The 21,669-nt window shown below is 30.1% G+C and overlaps 1 protein-coding gene across 1 annotated transcript in view; it reads right to left on the reverse strand.

Moving 5' to 3' along the window:
* The window catches only part of Wdr81 (WD repeat domain 81), a 91,128-nt gene extending 71,140 nt beyond the window's left edge, over positions 1-19,988 (reverse strand). The window contains exons 1-9 of the mRNA XM_075374748.1: positions 19,872-19,988; positions 19,571-19,697; positions 13,895-14,048; positions 10,136-10,395; positions 7,625-7,816; positions 6,232-6,485; positions 2,412-2,577; positions 1,703-1,903; positions 143-288 (exon numbers count right to left, since the gene is read on the reverse strand). Of these exons, the coding sequence (XP_075230863.1) occupies positions 143-288; positions 1,703-1,903; positions 2,412-2,577; positions 6,232-6,485; positions 7,625-7,816; positions 10,136-10,395; positions 13,895-14,048; positions 19,571-19,697; positions 19,872-19,984 (1,613 nt within the window). The 5' untranslated portion in view covers positions 19,985-19,988. The remainder of the gene's footprint in view (positions 1-142; positions 289-1,702; positions 1,904-2,411; positions 2,578-6,231; positions 6,486-7,624; positions 7,817-10,135; positions 10,396-13,894; positions 14,049-19,570; positions 19,698-19,871) is intronic.
* Between the last annotated feature and the right edge of the window lie 1,681 nt (positions 19,989-21,669).

The raw sequence follows: 21,669 nt of genomic DNA on the forward strand, positions 1-21,669 counted from the left end.
AAACGCATTAAATAAGATTAACAACATACAAATGAATTTAAAAATTAAATGTTATTACTTTTTATTTCAGTTTATCAAAAAAAAGTTGTATAAAATATGCAAATTACAGAATTAATTAAAAATAAATAAAGAACTGACTAACTTGTAACCAAAGGTAAGATCAATCCAGTGATGTAATCTATCACTAACATGAGTACTTTCTAATATTGCTCTATGTTGAGAAACAAGATCATCTGGGGAAAGTGCCCAATTAGGAACTTCTAAATCAGGTAAATCTGGGTGTATAGACTGAAAAAAATACACACAAAAATATGAGTAATCTGACAAAACAATCAGAATAAATACATTTTGAAAATAAGTCCAATCACCAGTTAGAAAAGCACCAAACTTTTCATTACAAAAGTAATTTATATTTTTTTAAAAATAAAGTTAGAAAGTAAGTTATCAAAACACCAATAATTACAAAGCAAACTTGAAAAATGCCTAATTCATAAACAGATTACACAAAAAGCAGATCATTTCAACAACCAGTATCCAAAATTTAAGTTAACAGGTTGCCTTTTAATACATTAACAGTGACTTCTTTAGCAAATGATATTATAATTTTTCAGAAAGCCCTTTTTCTAAAGAGGTTAAGATTACATTCCAACAACTTTTTATGTTATTATCAAGTGGTTTGTTGTGGTTGGAATGTACTTCAGCTTCTTAATGACTGTATTTCTTTTTATTTTATTTTTAACTGACAACTTTTTGGGTATCACTCACTGTAAACAGGCTTATGAAATAGAAAATCAGATGGAAGGAGTGCACAAAAAATAAATAAAAGCCACCCAAATAAAAAAAATGCCATTCAAACAATGTTATGCATATTTGATCTTTTTTTCTTGTTTAGCCTACGGGAATCACTGTCAGGTATTACTTCAGAAGATGAATGATTCAGAGGATGATATATATGTATGAGTGTAAACGAAGTGTAGTCATGTACAGTCTCAGGTTGACCATTTCTGGGATGTGTGGTTAATTGAAACCCAACCACCAAAGAATAACAGTATCTACAATCTAGTATTCAAATCCGTATAAAAGTACACTGCCTTTACTAGGATTTCAACATTGGAACTATCAACTTCAAATCAGCTGATTTGCAAAGACGCATTCACCACTAGACCAACCCAGTGGGTTAAGCATATTTGATCTAAAATGCATTAAATGGTCTACTGCAGGTATTTCATAGCAGCAACTAAATGTATTCATTCTATGCCATTAGAAACTAATCATAATTTACAGGCCTAACACCAAAGTACAAAGCTTAGTCATTTTATGCTCTAATTTATTTACATCATATGTAAAATATCAATTATTTACAAATCAGATAAATATTATTGAAAATAAAATTAAATAATTAAATAATTAAAAAAGTAATAAAACTTGAGTATTTAAATTTTTTTAATACTAGTTCTGTAGATTATAAAAAATTGTTACATACACTCTTTACCTAATTAATTTAGATACCCTACCTCTCTTTTGACAATGGTACCCTATTTCTGATATAATATTGACCATTCTCTATCGTTCAAATCCTTATATCATTTATAACATAATATGAAAGAAACAGATCAAGACTACATAAAAAAATTAACAATAAATTAAGCTACATAATAATTTATTTATTTTGTGTTAAAAAAAATTATAAAAAAATACTTACCTTAAAAACAGTAGGATCAGTAAAAAATTCTGGAATGCATTCATCTGGTGTCCATTCTTGTAAACGTTGTATGGAAGATGGATATTCTGCAGGAACCCATTGTGGCCTAACATATTTTTGCAATACAGATCTTGGGGTAACACGACATAGATATACATAATATGTAATCTCTGACAATACATCTGACACATGATGCGGAACCTGAAACATATTTTACAATTTTAACAGTAAAACAATAATTAATTATAAGATCATCCAATTTTAATTAAAATTATTATTAATTTATACAGTATAAACCCACAGAATTAGTCTAGCGGTTAAACTCATCATCACAAAATCAGTAGATTTTTGAAGTAAAGAGTTCTAAGATTCAAGTCCTTGTAAAGATAGTTGCTTTTAAATAGATTTGAATGCTAGACTGTGTATATCACGTTCTTTGGTGACTGATTTTAATTAACCACACATCTGAGGAGCGGTTGACCTGAGTCTGTTCCAGACTACATGTTTACTGATACATTTACACTTACATTGCATTACATCTGCAGCTACGTCAGGCCTGGCAAGCTGGTAGTGGTAACTGCATTTGCCTATATACACATGCATGCGTACGCACACGCAGACCCAGCAGTAACTGGAAAACTGGTTGGAGAAAACAATAACAACCCATATAAACTACAGGTTAAAAATACCTGATAAAAAAATAATGTACCTGAGCTGAATTTGAACTTGGAGGTAAATCATATGTAAGATCAAGCTGACGATCACCTTTATTTAAACGAAATTTAGATCTTGTAAGATCTCTCCAGTTAGCTCCATTTCGAGATGTAAAATCAGTTACCCAAGGGAATACATGATGACTTCTAGGATCACCGTACCTAAAACAAGACTGCTTATAAATTCATCCAAAAAACCAGGAGGGGAATTTCCAAATTGTAAAATATGCATATAAAAATAGCATTTGTAAATAACATAATATTTTGGCATTTTCAAAATAAAGCAGAAATATCTAAGGTAAGAAAATAATCTAATAATTAACACAGTTGCCAAAACCTTAATTTGTAGAAATTTAATAAAATTTGCATCTTAAGAGGGCTATTCATAAATTAATCTCCAGTCGAGAAAATAAACAAAACAAATTGAATAAATACAAAAGTTACATACATGCTTATATTACTTCTTAGGGTAGTCCCCAATCAAATTTAATCACTCTTATTATGATACCAAACTGCCCATTCCCTCTTCAAAGCACCCACCCATTCATTAATTCAACCCATGATTTAATCACTGATTTTCAAGTACTGAATAGCCAGTCAATTCTCCAATTTTGTGAACAGATTAATATCAAACAGTGTTGAATCAGGGCAGTAAGAGGGATGGTAAAAAATCTGCAACTTACAACTCGTTTAATACACCCTTAGTGCTACCGGTGATGTGAGGCCATGCACTGTCAAACAAAAAAAGGATCCCCTCCATTAGAATCCATGTCATTTATTCTGCATTGCTCTCCTAAGCTTTGACAACATATTACAATAAACCTCATACCTGGCTTCATAAATTCTGGCCACAAAATTCCTTTATGGTCCCAAAACATGATAGCCATCGCTTTTTTCAAATTGGTTTATTTGGATTTTTTGGACTTGTTCAGCAAGTGTCTACATTAATTGTTTGGTCTGTTTATTTGTTTCAATATTGATTAACTAAACACATTTTCTTCCTAGTAACAATACTACAAGGAAATTAACTTTTTTTATTCTGGTATTGTTGAAGAAAGGTCAATGGTACTCCCATTCTTTTTATTTTATAGGCATCTGAAAATTGTTTTGTTACCCATCGTGCACAGTAGTTATGAAAACCCAATCTTCTGTAATAATTCTGTAAAGGACTTTGAAACATGAGGAAAAGTTTTCACTAAATTCAATCATTGTGAAATTATGTTTACACAAACAACATGTTAAATTTGTTAAAAAAGTTCATCACTCGCAATGAAATCTCACCCTCTTCCTCATTGTGCAGTTCCTCACTGTGAATTTCCTGCACTATTCTCTCACAGATCCTTAATTGAGTTCTCACAGAACTCTTTTACATTATTACTATAAACCAAGCACAGCCAACAGTGACTGCAGATTTCCTTCTGCTTGCAAAAAATGAATGATGCTATGTACTTTACAACTGGTGATACTCAATATCCCTCACCGATATCATTTCTTCAAACAATCACCACTACTTTATTAAACCACTATGTACTTGGACTACATCATGACCTATTCCAGTTACCACCGCTTCAACTTTTTCCTAGTTAACCTGACCTTACATATCCTTTTAATATAATCAAACAATCTTAGCCTTGATTTATTTAATCTGATATGGCCTGTAAGATTTCATCTTTATATTCTCTTGGATATGTTATTTTGAATATGATACAGTCTTATCTTATCAAATATACTTTTGAGAAACTTACCACTGACCTTATTGTTTCTCTCTTTTTATAGTTAATCTTAATTCAGCCTTATACGAGGTGTGTGTGAAAAGTAATGAGTTGGTAACACTGCGAGCAATCGGCAACGCTGTGTCTATCGGTGTGCACTAGACTGGTTTGTTCATCCCTTCTACATGCTCAGTACGAGTTTCAACTCTGTTCAGCCAACACATTATTTTTGTCAGCGCTATCAGTGAAGTTGTGTTTTTGTTGTGTTACGAAAATGGAGCATCGGATACAGCAACGTTGTGCAAACAAGTTTTGTGATAAACTTGGGGAATTCGAGAGTGTGATCTTTGAAAAGTTGAAACAGGCCTATGGGGAACATTGCTTATCAAGAGCACAAGTTTTCCACTGGCACAAATCATTTTTGGAAGGCCGAGAACACGTTGAAGATCAACCTTGCTCAGGGAGACCTTCAACTTCAAAATCTGACGAAAACATTGAGTGTGTGAGGGTTCTTGTGAGATCAGACCGTCGTTTAACAATAAGGATGATGAGTGAACAGTTAAATTTAAACACTTTCACTGTACATCAAAATTTGACAGATGATTTGGACATGCAAAAGGTTTGTGCAAAATTGGTCTCACAACGGAACAGAAGGACAATCACAGAAACGTATTTGTTGATCTTCTTGAGAGGACTGACAATGACTAAGAATTCTTCAATTGTGTGATCACAGGTGATGAATCCTGGATATTTGAGTACGATCCTGAAACAAAGTGAAGAGTGGCACACTCCGTCATCTTCTCGACCGAAAAAATGTTGAATGAGCAAATCAAAGACCAAAACCATGCTGATTTGCTTTTTTGACAGTAGGGATATCGTACATAAAGAATTTGTTCCTCCAAGACAAACAGTCAACCAAGCGTTTTACAAAGGTGTCCTTGAAAAGCTCAAGAAAAGAGTGATTTGCCAGAATCACTGGCAAATGTCTGGTGAGACCAGACATTGCAGACAAGTAGATGCTTCATCATGACAATGCCCCATGTCACACGACCATTACCATCACAGAATTTTTGACCTCAAAATGCATTCCTACGGTTCCTCAACCCCCACTATTCACCTAATTCCTAAGTCCTTGTGACTTTTTCCTTTTCCCAAAATTGAAACATGTCTTAAAATGACGTCATTTTGGAACTCTGGAGAACATTAAAAAAACTGTGACCACCAGTTAAAAGCCCTACCACTTGAAGCCTTCCAGCACTGCTACCGGAAGTGGGAACAACGACTCCACCGGTGTATAGCTGCCCAAGGGATCTACTTTGAAGGGGATAATACTGTTGTTTGAAAAAATACAAACTTTGGTAGATAAAAAGTCAGTCTCATTACTTTTCTCACACACCTCGTATGTCAAGTTTATAAAAAGAAATTCTTTATAACATATCTTCTGGAGTACTTTGATATTCCAAGATAATCCTCTTACATTTTGGTACAAAAGTATAGATTCTGTATCCTCTTGTCTAAGTATAACGCTATCTCAATTCAAGTAAATATTTATTATTTTCTACTCCTCTTCATTACACTTTTCTTTCTCCCCTTAACTTTCTCCTTCTTAATAATAACTCTCTTTCTTTTCTCAATAGAATACAATACACCCTTACTTCTTAAGACTTTCATACTAGTCTTCCAATTCCTTCTGCTCTCTTTCTTCATTTTCAGATCATATAACATATCGACAGTGAGTAACCACTAATTACTTTTCTTTCTCAATGCATATATCATTCAACAGTTGAATTAAAATACATAATTACATTATGTTTAAATTAAAATTTTCATCTCCAAAAATGAATTCATTACTTGTAATGAATTACACGTAATTAATACACATTTGTAACAAAATCCAAAGTAAATTTCACATCAACTGTTTTAATGGTTTTAAAAGATTATTATTTTTTTATATCATATTTAGATTAAAATGAACAAATAAAACATTACAAAGAATGTATTAATTAATAAAATAATTATATCAGTAGTGATAAAAAAAAATTCAAATAAGAACATACAAAAGGTATAAATAAAATTTAAAGTAATTCATAAAACATTTAATTACCTTCGTCCAGCTAAACCATTTAAAGCTGTTAAATAATCAAAATTTGATAATAAACCTTTGACCCAAGCTTCACATAATCTACCTAATTCTTGCTGCCGTTCTTTAGCATTAATATCAGAAGTCGTACAGTGACTAAGTGTTGAATCTTGTGATGTAGATTGACTTTCTGTAGAACTTAGATCATCAGGTGTTGACTGGTGTTGATTCTTTGCCTCAGGAACATTATAAATGTTTGCTTCTAACCTAGGCATAACCTATTAAAAAAAAAAAGAAGCAACTGTCATTAAGAGTTAAGATTAATTCATAAATCGGAATTTAGATAATTAATATATGGAATATTAATTTTCTGTAAAGAAAATAACAAAATCAGTATAAAATCACATATTCACATTTTTTTCTGCTAGTATAATATATTTATGTTTAGAGTTTACTTAAAACAGAATAATTTCTCCACAAACCTGTCGTGAGGGAAAAATGTTTATTAAATTATTCACTTTCAAATTAAACAAAATATTTCTTTCAGAGACTTATATTGATAATTACTGGCTCTTTCCTCAGTGGAGTGTACACTTTCATAACACTCATCTTCAAAAGGTTAGGAAATCCAAGAACTTCATAATTGAATACATTGCGAGTACTGAATTGATCAATTAACTATTCAGTCAAACCTCTTTTTCTAGAAGGAGAAAATAATCTTAATATAAAGCTATTTTCCTTAGACTGATACAGCTACAAGAAATAACAATAAAATTAAAAAAATTATGACAATTTTTTTTTATTAATTAAAAATAACGCAAGTCCTCAGAATGTTTAATTTTTTGCATTCAATTTTTTTTATAGTCAATGACACGGAGTAAACAACAATAGTGAAATCAATGCAGAGAATTAATTGAAGATCTTATATCTTATTTTCACAATCTCTTTCTTGAAACTGTGCGATTTGAAACTACATCATGATAAATTAAATATGAAAAAAATGAAACTGCAGAAGAAAATCTGACATTTCTAAATTCAGTTTATAATAAATATAAAAATCGTATAAGACATCAGAAAATATTATCACATAAACCCATGGCTGTGAGGAAGTTCTAATCTGAATAAATTTATTTTCTGCCCAAATTTTCTATTTAAACAATAAAATTAAGAGTAGAAATGATGGAGTCAGCGACTTGAAAAAGGCTTTTATTCAAGTCATTAGAGGTGGATAAATCTGTAATTTCTGATTAGAGAAGGTTAATAGGAATGAAGAAATAGATTACAGATTGTGAATTCATTACCCACGTAACTGATTATGTCCTTCATTGTAATCATAAACCAAACAACACACTACTAAGCATTATTAACACAATAAGAAACTTTAGCAAAACATAATTTGATAAAGATGCATACATACTTGGATCCATAAATTATCTGAAATAAGTACATCAGAGAGTGTAATATCACCAAGAGCTAAACCATAATCATGTAAATGCCTCATTAACCTAAGTAACTGATAAATTAGGAACAATGGTTTAGTGTGGCCACCAGTTAATAAAGCAGGACTAAATCTCACACAGTCTAAAAGAGAATGCACCACCTGATATTCCTGGAAACAGAAAAAACAGTACCATCAAGTTAGCAAAGACATAAATCAAAATTAAACTATGGTAGATTGTAAAAATAAATGTATAAATCACTTATCATCGGTTCAATATTTGTAATACTTTATTTACTATTTAAAAGTTTTAAGTCCTTCTGAGCTGTACAGATTACATAGTTATATCATTCCACCTATCCCCACTGATTTTATCTTGTTTATAATGATATGATAAAACAATTTAAAAAGATTAATTTTCAGAAATATTGATATTAACAACAGAGTTTCTATTCTATTAAAATTGCAGAACAAAAGTATTAAAATTTCATGCAATAGTGTTTCTTACATGAACTGTCTTCTTTAACCCCACAGCTAGATAAAATTCTCATTTTCAATGACCAAGTTGTTTTTTGTCTTGGGGGAAAGAAAATGAAGTAGAATGCCTCTTCTAACATAGTATCCAAAGTATGATACTAAAAAAATCTGGTGTTCTTGTCCATGTAAACCATCTGAACAATTTCAGTTTTTTAGTAATATTAACAAAACATGAAAATTCAGCAATAATATTTTAATTGTTATTTTATCAAAGATGTATTCTGCCTCCACAGCCACTAAAATAAAATCAATAGTGTCAGCACCTTTGGATCCCCATTCTGTTCAAAATATAATGTTAAATACTGCAACATTCAAAAATTTTTTTAAACAGGTTGTACATTTAGAAGAAATAAAATCAATTTTTTTACGGTTTTAAAGAAATTAAAATCCTTAAACGCTTGAGCCCACAGTCTCTAAAAATTAAAAGTGATTTTTAAGGTTCTAAAAAACAAATGTTCTGCTTCTAGGGCCAGTAAATTCTTAGTAATGTTATGTTTTTCCAAACTCAACTTTTCCTAATTTAAAAGTGATTTTCCTTAAGATTTTATAAACACGTTATTTCACTCCATGTTATCAATGGCTTCTCAAGATCTAAAAATGTCACAAAGATTTTTCATTACGGTTTTGAAAAATTAACTGAAGAAGCTGCAATTGTTTCTTTTATACCAATTTGTTTGGTGTAGAGCTTTCACCTTATATTTTACTCAAAGTCAAAGAAATTCAAATTCAAATTATAATGTAATAAATAATGTATATTATAGAACATATGTATCAGTATAGAAAAAATTCCCTAAACTAATAATTACCCATCAAGCCTTTCTCTCTACTGTTAACTGCTGCCATACTATATGAATAAATAAATTATATATATATATATATATATATGACAATATTATAAAAATCATTTACTACCAAAAATACAGAATTTGAAATTTGAATTGTTTTTGCTAAGTATATATATATATACATTGTAGAAAGAAGCTGGTTGTGTCAGGAGCCAATTGCGTACGAATCCCTCCTCACCCTCATCATCTTCAATTCATTGCCCTCCTAGAGCTTCTTTAAACGGCCCAAACAGATGAATATCACAGGGCGATAGGTCTGGACAATACGGAGGAAGATCAAGTTGAGTCCAGTGCATTTCTTTTAGTTTTGAGACCATTAGAGCTGAAGTATGGAGCCAGGTGTTGTCGTGGAGGAGGATAGCCTCTCAAATCGATTGGTCTCATCTTTTGCGGCAATATGCAGCCCTCACCTCATTTAGCAGCTCACAGAAGTAAGCAGCATTGATTGTGTGTCACTCATGCAAAATCTCAATGAGCAAAATGTTTCGCTGATCAAAAAAAAACCGTTGAAAGAACCTTTCCAGCTGACAGTCGAGTCTTGGCTTTCACTGGGGCTGCCTCCCTTTTCCTCCGCCACTCCATACTGGCTTGTTTTAACTGGAGAATGTAGTGGTGAACCCATGTTACAGACCCCCAGCATTACAGATGAAAACATTCACCTATAATACTGGTCCGAGAATGGACCAGTTCTCTGGTCAGTTTCACTTGTTCTCATCCTTCCTTGAACTCTTTATACCAGGCAAACATATGAGTCCTTGACAATGTTTGGTCCCCGAACTGTGCAGTCAATCTCCAAAAAATTTCCATTGCTTGAACTCCTTCACAAGTAAAAAATGTTATAATTATGTGTTGCGCAGTAGAGGGGTGCACCTGTTGCTCCAGCATTGTGAGCATTACTGACAGGTGATTGGGAGTGTGGAATAGCCAGCTCTCCCCACTCCTAATGACCCTACCCAAGCATACTTGAAACCCAGTACTACCAACCATAAACACTCAGGAACAAAAATCCTGTCATATATATATATATATATATATATAAAAAAATAACAATTTTTTTATCAGGATATACAATATCATCTATCAAATAAACAAATAAAAATAAACATACCTGTAAAATTAAAAAATGAGAATCAGTCTCAACAGCAAGTATTGCTGGAAGAATGTTAGGATGAGGCTCAAATTTTATACTACCACTATTTGCAGCGGAATCAGATGATGAAGTTGAGTGAGATTTAAATCTATTTCTAGAACCATTAAAATTTATCACAGGGCAACCATAAGCTCTATTAATAACAGTTTTTAAAACTGCTGTACAATCTGTTAAATGTATTTTAGATTGATCTTGATGTTCTCCTCTTACAGAACAATCTAAAACAAAATAAAAATTAGAAAAAATCAATAACATGATTTAAACTATATATATATATATATATATATATATATATATATATATAAAAATGAATGTTTGTTTCTTTTTCCCGTATGCGTTCCTATACTATTCATCTGATTGCAATGAAACTTTCATGAGTTGGTATGCGCACACCTGTGAAGGTTTCTGAATTAGTTTGTACCCGCTAGGTGGCGCAGAGGTTGAGATATTTCAAAAAACTATATTTATGGTCCAATTTGGCTCATATTCAGAATACATATTAGTTACATGAAAAGAAATATTTTTTCAAAAAAGGGAAGAAGGGTAAAAAGGAATAATGGAAAGAGGGGAAGGGGTAAGATTAGAAGAGGAAAAAAGGAAAGGTTAAATTTTATGTTGTTCCGTAATGTTCAGTTTTTTAATGTTTTATCAAACATTCAATTGTGTTCGGTTTAATATATACTCTAGCAGTAGGAAAGCATTACCGAGTAAGCTAGTTACTAATAAGTGAGAGATAGCTTTAAAATAACATTTTAAGATTTCTATGCAATTAAAAAAAATTTAATAGTAATAATATTTGATAATATATCTCAAATAAGCATTTACGACTAAACTTAAATCTAGACATAAAACTAAAAAGAACATATGGTAACTAATTATGTAACCCAAAAGGAAGTTGCATGTGCTACAAACTCTATTTACATTAATGATTCCATATGCCAATAACAATAAAAATTATTTTAAAATGCTAATCTATTTAAAGAGATGGTAATGAAATCTCAGCTGAATAAGAAGGAATACTCTACAACCATAAAACTTATACTGCATTTCAAACTTACCTCAAAGTTCAATAAACCTATCGCATAATATCTCAGATTTCTTTAATCATTCAAAATACAATTTTGATTATTTAGACGTTTTCTAGATAGCTTATGTAGAAGATCTTTTTAAACAAAACATACTGGCTATATAAATGATTAAGGACATTTTTAATATCACTTTTAACTGTGGGTTGATAAAACAAAATTATAAATACCCTGATGATGTTATTTTGATATTCGATGAAATCCAAAAAGAATTTGTTTGAAAACCAAGAGTACAAAAATATATATTCTAACACATTTCTTATAGTTCATGTGTGGTAACAGTTTTTGAAGGCCAATCCATATTTTAAATAAAACAAAACTAAATATATATATATATATATTTAAATTAAATTTTTTGTAGTCCATATTTCCTCTGTTATGTAAATTCTAGCTAATTATATACTATTATTCAGCCACTCCATAAAGTACAGAATTAAAGAACACTCTTACCTTACTTTTTTCATTTTTTAAGTGCTTTCGGGCCTAAGCCCATCTTCAGTAATTTTTAAATATTTTCTTTTTTTTATTTACATATTAAAATACATGGTACATTAAAATTTTTAGAACAAATATTTGTTCAGTCAATAAAAAATTTTAAAACGTTATATTATTTTAAATCTTTTGCTGTCAATATGTCAATACAGTACTGTACTGATTATCTGATTTATTAAAAATTTCTCACCAATGTATTACCAACTTAAATAATATTTATAAGAATATCCCCATTAAATCTGTCTGCAGTTTTAATACGCTGAATTTATGTTTATATTTATGTATATAAAATCTTTCTCTAAAATTCATAATTTTTTTATTTTTACTTTCATGTTCAATGTTTATTTATCCAATTAATTATTTCTAAATTATTTTCCAAACTAGTTATATTATGTGTTAATTATTAAGTAGTCTGCTACATTTGAGAAGCCTACTTTATTTTTAAATTACCTGAAATGTTCATTAAATTACCTATTTGTTTTTCCAATATATATTTTTTTACAATTATTGCATTTTATTTTATAAATACCAAGTATCATATTTATTCGTTACTATTTTATTATTATAAATTTTAAATGTTTTATTATATGGTTATCAGGTTTATATTTTTTATTATTATAAGCGTTAATTAAGTTTTCTAAATTTTATTTGTCTAGGAGTAATTTATATAAACATTTTCATTTATGGGTTTTAATGTAATGATGTTTATTTTATTAAAATATTTGGAATTACATTTTTTTAAATACATTATCGATCGATGAGGTATCATGCCCTTCTTTATACCTATATTCTTTATATTACTTATTTCATTATACAAGTCTTGTTTATTGTTTGTGTATTTTATTGTTCTGTTTATCATGTTTGTAAAATTATTAATTTTTTGAGACCAGGATGGTTGAAATTTTTTTTTAATAATAATTTCGTTAGAGGTAGGTTTTTTATATACTCCAATTATTATTTGATTATTTTCATTTAATATTTACATCTAAATATTTTATTTTCCTGTTATGTTCTATTTAATTTCTAAATTTCAATGTTTCATGAAAAGAAATTAAAACTATTTCGTGTTCATTATTTATACTTGGTTCATATGTAACTAAAAGATCATCTACGTATCATCTGACCTATAATAAAATTTTATGCACATGATTTATACCACAGCAATTTTACTTTCAAATTCTTGTAGATAAATTTCTGACATTACTGCAGATAAGGGAAAACCCATACATCAAATGTTTTCTTGTGTATAACATGTACCATTAAATTCAAAGTAATCTTGTTTACAAATATTTTTAATTATTATAATATTATTTATATATTTTTGGCTTCACCTATATTTATTAATTTTCTTTTTATTAATCAAATTATATAATGTGTTAATGTAATTGTATAATATAAATTTTATTAATATATTAATTTATTTAAATCAAATTTTTTGTAGTCCACATCTCCTCTGTATGTAAAATCTAGCTAAGTACATAATATAAAACTTATTCAGCCACTATTAAAATTTAATTCTGTACTTTGTGGAATGGCTGAATAACTTTTATATATATATATATATATATATATATATATATATATATAACATTTAATAAACAACACAGAAAAACCATACTAAAAACTAAGAACATATTTATTTTTCAATTCTTATTTAGATTTTTTACGTATGCCTAAATTTAAGGGTTAGAAAACTGTTGGTAGTGTTTTAATCACTACTGTCTTCTAAATGTTGAAATATAAAGAACAGAAAATGGATTTTTTTTTTGTTTCAGTGCATTTTTTTTAAATTCACTAAATACCTATTTTTTATTTCTAAAGTTTTTACAATTTATACAGCAGTCATATATTAACAGTTTTGTTTTCTATCAGAAACTTCCTGACACAGGCCTAGCCAACAGTTATAGTTTAACATTTCTTAGTTCCATCTCCAGTTACCATTAGCTGTTGGATTGTAATAAAATATCCTAGTCTGGAAAATCCAAAATACTACAATGTTGCATACACTATCATTCTAGATGGATGTAACAGCTACAAATGACTACTAAATAAAAGCTGAACCAGACATCCTACAACTAGATTATTATAAGAATCATTCAGTACCTATAGTTTTTACAGTACTTATCATCAGCATACTTACGAGAATATTTTTTATATGCTTCTTTCCACAGATTTTTATAATTAGTTTGTGCTACATAATGTATTATTTGATGGAATGTTAAATCAGTGTCTGGTTTAGCACCAGAACGAGCTCTTGGTAAAGGAATTACTGTTCTCTTTGGCTTTTCTATAACCTAAAAATAAAACAAATTTATGAAAACATAACAAATATTAGAGCATTTTTTTTATAACTAACTTAACAGAAAATGTATAGACCACTCTAACATAATATTTACTAATTATATTTTTCAGATAATTACAGGATTCCTTTAATATAAAAAACAGTTTCACAAATATTACTTAAATTAGAACAGTGGACAAAGTTACAATAAACAGTAATAAGAACAATATTGCTACAATGTAATACGTTCTTTCACTGTGACTAGAATGCTCCTACAGTTAGATAAAAATTAAAGCTGACAAGACAGTTGTAGGACTTTCCTATCACATGGTTCTTTTGATGCACGGCTTATACACACAATTTATTTAAAAATATTTATCATTTAATTTAAATATAACAGTTTTTATATATTTAATTCAATGATTCTAACTAAAGAACAAGCGCATACCATATTTTGTTTGCATGCTTGTGGCGATACTAGCAACCACTTTAAATACTTTTTTACACTTTAGATATTATTCATTTGTTTAATTCTATCACTCATCTATGAAGTCACAACATAGTAGATGACTACAGCAGCTGTACATCAGTGCTACACTAGAACTCCTTGTGGTGAGATGAGGTACTAATGACACACTCTACCCACTTAACCACAGTTTATTTAGAGTATTTTTTGGGCTGGGGATGCAATTTTGCAAAAACTGTTTTTTTTAAATATTATTATCTTATAATTGTTAATAAATGTGCCTAAGAAAAATAAGACCTTAATTAGGCAAAATCTCAAGATACTGAGTGACCTTGTTCAACAGTCTAAATCCCTTGGTCAAAATCAGTCGAGTAGTTCTGGAGATATAAGGTGTGAAATAAACACCAAACACACACACAAGTCCATCATACAAACATTTCCATCTGGTTTTTGTGTTTTTTGGGTTCCTTAGGTGTCAAAACATAAACATCCAGTGAAAACCGCATATGCCCAAATTGTACCAATCACAATACCTACCCTTATAAAGCTATAGTAGTAAGCAGGAAATTAAAAGGATTAGGAAAAATAATTATTTGTATTTTAATGCAAAAATAAAACAAGATTTTTTTTTATTATTTCAAAAGAAATTTATTTAACAAAATATGTGCCATTTTGATCGACCACATTTTCCCATTTCTGAGATAAAATCATAATTCCATCACAGTAGAACTTCTGTTTTCTAGATGAAAAATTGTGATAAGTGATTTTCACAGGTCTCTTCTGAAACTAGCTTTATACCATTGAGAGAGTTTGGTAGAGATCAAAACAAGTAGTAGTCGACAGTACAAGGTCAGGACTATATAATGTACACATCAAAACTTCCCAGCCAAGCTCTGGTAATTTTTCAACAATTCACCAAAGATGTATGGAGTCTGATGTAGTGATAGAAAACAATACCTTTCCTACTGATCAATTCTGGTTACTTCATCTTGATTACTTGGCATAATTGTTCCAGCTATTGACAGTAGAGGTTAGAATCAGTTATTTGACCAGGAGGCAGCAGCTCTGAGAGAACAATTATTTTCCAATCAATGCACGCACGTGCACACATGCACACAACATCAAGTTTTTGGTGTCAATCCTGGTTTTTTCACAGTTTGTTAATTTGCTTCACCTTGCTTTGACTTAAAGTAAATGATCCATTTTTAATTACCTGTAATGAGCCATTTCAAAAATGGTTTGATTTCGTTCTGTTTTAGTAACAATTCGCAGATGAAAACTCGATCCATTGAATTTTTCATTGTTAAATCATGTAGCAGCCAAACATTGAGGTTTTTTTCTATCCAATCTTCTTCAAATAGTTAAAAATTGTTTTGTGACCGATGTTTAGTTCATTATTGATATTATGATTGCTAATGTACCAGAATAATTTTTTTTCATGATTTCATGACTTTTTCAGTCAATGACCAACCAGAGGGAGGTGCATCATTGATATCAAAAGTCTAAATTAAAATACTTAAACCAGCTTTGTACCAAATATACTACATCATTCATAATATTATATCACGTCTATAAACATTATAAAGTTTTTTAACAACCTCAGTCCCAGTTTTGTAATAAAAATAAATATATCAAATTTCTTTTCTTTATTTCACTCATTTTCAAGACACAATAACTTTTAAATTAATAAACCAATATAATAATAACTTTTCTAAAGATACTTGGTGATGTGTTCCTTTCAAAACATTAAGTGTTGCCAGATTTCATTAATATTAACATAATTATGTGATCCTAAATCAATCTACTGAGAGAATATGAAGAACTTTTACCCCAAACACAATATAACATTCAACAGTAGCATTTATTAATGCACATTTTAAAATTTTATCAGCTTAATTAAGAAACCAAATGAGTAATTATAATTATAATATGCAATTAATATACTAAATATATAAAAATCTTCCAAGAAATCTATAGCAGATATGACTTGCTCTAACAATATTTTTCAAAAAAGTAAATAAATTCTTCATTAATTTCTAATAAAAAATTAACTACAACAAAACTACATAAACAATACAAACAAAATCTTTTAAATGATCATGAGGCATAATAAAAAAAAAAAAACAAAGAAAAACAAATTAACTATCACATAATTTATTAATTCTGATATAGCATATCTTGTGTGCTGACAACCTTTTTATAAATAATCATCTTGAGCAATGCCACAACATATGTATACAACTTTAATAGCTGCAAATAAATTTCAGCAATAGGTAACCAATTTAATTTTACAATACTTATGAATTTTTTCCATATTTTTTTTATAAAGCAAAGGAAGCAATTTTTGCTAAAACACAAGATTCCATAATAGAAATTGAAAGATTTCTACTATGGAAATGGCTTAGAATTGAAGATGTACGAAGGAAGTGATAACAATATTAACAGTAAAGGAAATTTTGAAACTGTAAAGAATTTTTAACAGGAAAAATAATTCCAATTTGGCTGAGATTTACCAAGTTCTGTGAAGGCTTAGAATGGGCAATCAATCATATGAAAAGATACCTAATTGGGGGTTCTTGCCCGAACAAACTAAGTCAAGTATTAAGACAAATTTGAGGTTACATTTTTAGAAGAAATGGAAAGTGAAATAGGTAGCCAAAATGGTTAATAAGGTATTGAGGAATGCGAATGAAAAGAGAAACTGTTATTAATAATGAAAAATAAAATATTTTGATAGTCAAATACTGTGTAGGATTTTTGTACTGTGGACAATTACTGGGAAAAGATTTCAAAGGAAGGTTTATAATACTACAGTTGTGAAAGAAGAAAGAAGTTACAACCTATAAAACATCTCAGGACTAATATCCAAATACAAGACATTACATTTGTACAAGACATTTAAAAACATAAGGAAAAAAGTGGGGAAAGGTTACACAATGTTTCTGTCGGTAATCCTAAATTATATTAACTTAAATTAATCCTAAATTATATTAACCACTAACTCCTCAATGAAAAAACACCTCTCATACATCCTCAACGTTCAAACGCATACATGAAAAACAAACAGGTAAAATACCCCTGGACTTGTGCTTCTGGATCTCCTCATTCGGAAGAGAGAGATGTACAGAAGAGTAAGTAAGGCAGGCAGATATAGAGACATCATTTGTCTGCAGCTGGCAGAAGAGATGGAATCAGTAGACAAAAGGCATGTGAACCTACAGACAGATCCCTGACCTTCACAGACGGTTGTACCATAAAAACAGAAATACTGAAAAAAAAACAGAAATATTTGGGTACAAGTTGACCAGTTGCAGGTGTTTTAAAGCATACCTGTGCACTCGGAAGCTGAGAACCTCAACAGAGTGTTATTACTGGGGGAAGGAGGATACTGTAGAACACAAGTGTTCATATACGATCAGTTCCTGCTGCTTACTCGAGAGAACATTACTGGGATTATGCTACTAAGGTGAATGACTGCAGCATGTGGTATCCACAATGTCGGTTAAGATCTTTCAAACAAAGGTGACAGACGAAGACCGCGGGTGAATAGATTCCTCTAAGTCTCCCTTGGGGCAGGTCCTCAGCCCCAAAGTCAAGGTAAAAAAAAAACACAGAAGCCTGATGGGTTTGTAGCATGGACCCAGCCATCCACAATGGTATGGATGAGACAATACACATTGGATGCTGTGATAATATCATAAGGTAGGCTCAGCATACCGTATTGTAGAGAGGGAGGGGTTTATAGTGGGCAGGCCTGCAAGCAAGAGTCCCACATTACCATCAGATCATATGGTACCTACAACAAGTAAAAAAGAAGAAGAAAAGAGATATCCCTGAAAATACAGCTGATGTAAGAAGACAAAGCCATTAATATATGATAAAAAACAGTAATGAAACAACCTACTGTCATTAAAAGATGGACATTCTAGAAAAAACTTAAAATAGCTTGGATGGATAAAATGAGAGAGGATAGATCAGATTTTAAGATTAGATGCTTAAAGAATTGAAAGAGATGAAAACAAGAAAATACATTTTTTTTAAATGTTGCAATTTATAGTTCAGTAAAAATTTAATGGTAAAAAAAGTGCAAAGAACAAGAGAATGCCATTGCTCTAGAATTTGAGAAAACAGTTCTATTGAACAATCACAGAGGCTTTCAAAAATGCAATCAATGAAGTTTTATTTACCAAGATGATTCTGACCTTAAATATAAAATTGAACACAAAGAACTTCTGTGCTAATAAAGATTATCAGCTGTTTTAATTTATACTGTCATAATACCAGGATTGTTTGGAATGTCCTCTGCTTAAAACAGAAATGATAAAAGTATGACCAAATGATTATGATATTTATCAAGTATGATCCTTCAGATGGATTGCTGTGAAATTTCAGACACAAGGGTTTAGTTTCTTGATTGTGGCGGGTGGATGTGGATGAAAGTATGCCAAAGAAAGGGAAAATGTTTTCATCTGTAACTATGGATTTTTGAATTCATGTGGTGTGGTGCTCATAGGCTACCTGGAAAATGGCAGGACCATCACTGTAGAGTATTATGCTTCACTAATGGACCAACTGAAGGGCCCCAATTAGGCTAAATACCTATATCTGCCCAAAAAGAAAGTGTTCTTTCACCACAATAAAACACCCGCACACACATCTCCAGTTTTTGCTGTAAAACTATGTGATCTACGCTTCAAAGCCCTTCAACAAACATCATACACACCAGATATTGCTCCTAGTGATTACTTCCTCTTCCTAAACCTTAAGAAATGGCTTGCTGAACAAAGATTCACTTCAAATGATGAGTCAAAGCTGAGACAACTGCTTATTTTTCAGAGTTAGACAAATCAAGTTATAATGAGAATAAGAATACCATTTAAGATGCAACCATTTAACATTATCCAACTTTTTAAAGTTGGGAAATCACTGGTTTAAATATATCGAATTGAAAGGTTGAAAATATTTTTAAAAATCCTGAGTTTTCTTTGTCAGGCTGAGAACTTTCCAAATGACCATCATAGACATATATTTAGAGGCACATGTACTTTTTTAATAAGATATAAACTTACCGTAATAATTAAATTTTGCCAATAAGGCCCAAATGATTCACCCTGTTTCAACCAAGCACGTACTTCATCACAACTAAGTTTCTCATGTTTAACAAATTCCATTAATTCACCAGTTTTCAATAAATATCTGAAAATAGAGAAAAAAGAATCAGTCATTAATTTATTACAACAAATAAAAATTAATTAAATAAGTAGTAAACATTTAAACTATAATTTACAAATATCAGCATTAACAAATATCGATAAAGCTAAACTGTACTTAGTCGAAACAAAAACTAAACAATCTTTTTAAATTACATACCTTAACCATGATAGATGGACTATTGCTTGAACTCTTTCTGGTCTTGTGTGTGATTTAATATACTCATAAGGAACTTTCAGAACATGATTAACAATCCCTAAGGAATCCATCATAATGTGATTCTGAAAACATATTAAACTGCATTAAATTTTAAATAAGCTTAGACCACTAATAAAACTTCAATAGCTTAATACTCTTATTTCATTTCACACTAGGTGAAAAGCTTAAAAAAATATATATATCCAGTTATTATTTTTGCATCCCAATCCCATAGGGGAAGACACCTGCCTTGTGACACTTTTGATTGCCATACACACTGCTTTATGTACTTTTTTCTTCCTGCAGTTTTTATCTTTTATACATCCATTCATTTTTAAATTATCTATTTCTCAATTGCTTAATATATATATATCTGATTTTATCACAATCCATTTAATTATGAAAATACTGCTACAGAAGAATTTTTCAGAATATTATTATTTATTGCATACTTTATTATACCAGGTGAGCAACTTAAAATTATATTGCTAAACTCAGTTGCGACATGTTAATTTTTTGAATGAAAAGAAAACATAAATTAAATTAATTTCTAATTGTTTTTACATTAGTAAAAGCTGTTTAAATATTTTTTTTAAATGCTCAAAGTGAGCACCCTGTACACAGATGAATTTTTGTGCGTAAGTCATTATATTGAGTCACCTGATGCAAACCTTTGTCAATACCATCAATTTCTTATAGAATGTTCACCTTCAGTTATCAATAACGTGGGGGATTTAACTCATAAACTCTAGCTTTCAAATATCTCCAAAAGAAAAATCACAACTAGACAATTCTGAGGAACATTGAGGCAACAGCCCCCTGCTGACAGTTTGCATGAATGCTCGCTAGTGAATCGTTTGATGTACAACATGCTACTCCGTCTTAAAGGAAGAAGCCAGTAAAATTCTGGCCAGCAAGAAAAATTCTGGCTCCACTTTATGATTACCAAAATCCATACACCACACAGATTTTCTGATCATGATGTGGACGCTTAAACATCCAGTGAAGACTTTCAGTCATCCAAGATCTGATGTACAAATTAACAGTAATAAATAAATTAAACTATCCCCATCAAACATGAAAAGCAACACAAAGTCAATTTGTTCACCAACATCTTTGATTTAATGAAGAATCTTACAGCAGTTGTGTATTTTACACCACTTTGTTGTGAAAATTTATATACAGATTTTTTCAAACTGGCAGACTTTTTTTATATCAGCAAAGGCCTCTGGGTCTTTGCTTTGTTATCTCTAACAAAAGGCTTCTATTTCATTCTGCATTTGAAACCAACTCTACTGTATGCCATTTTTAAACCTTATCATATATGCTACTCTTATCATGTATAGTGGCATTTGGGAATTTTTCCACGAATACTTTACGCATTTCTTGATATGATCCAGGAAATACATAAACTTCTGCTACAGTACCCTTCCTCAACTGAATATAGTATTTTAGAAAAACACTAACTGCAAATAATTTAATTATACATCATTGAAGTATAAACAGTTTGTAACTATTATAACAGTGTATAACTGCATTTACTTGAGTGACAATTTAACTCTTAACACTCAAACGAGTTCGGTTTTAACTAGCTTATCCTGTATTATATGCAGTTTTATACGACACTGTATTAGATTGTTATAGTATGTTAATTATGTTGTTTTTTTTTTGTATTAATTATAAATATTTATTTTATTCCATTTGTACTTGTTTTTTCAGGTATTCATTACAACTAATACATTATTATATTTTTAATTAT

This window comes from Lycorma delicatula, chromosome 9 (genome assembly GCF_047948215.1).
Source record: "Lycorma delicatula isolate Av1 chromosome 9, ASM4794821v1, whole genome shotgun sequence".
In the NCBI taxonomy this organism is placed as follows: domain Eukaryota; kingdom Metazoa; phylum Arthropoda; class Insecta; order Hemiptera; family Fulgoridae; genus Lycorma; species Lycorma delicatula.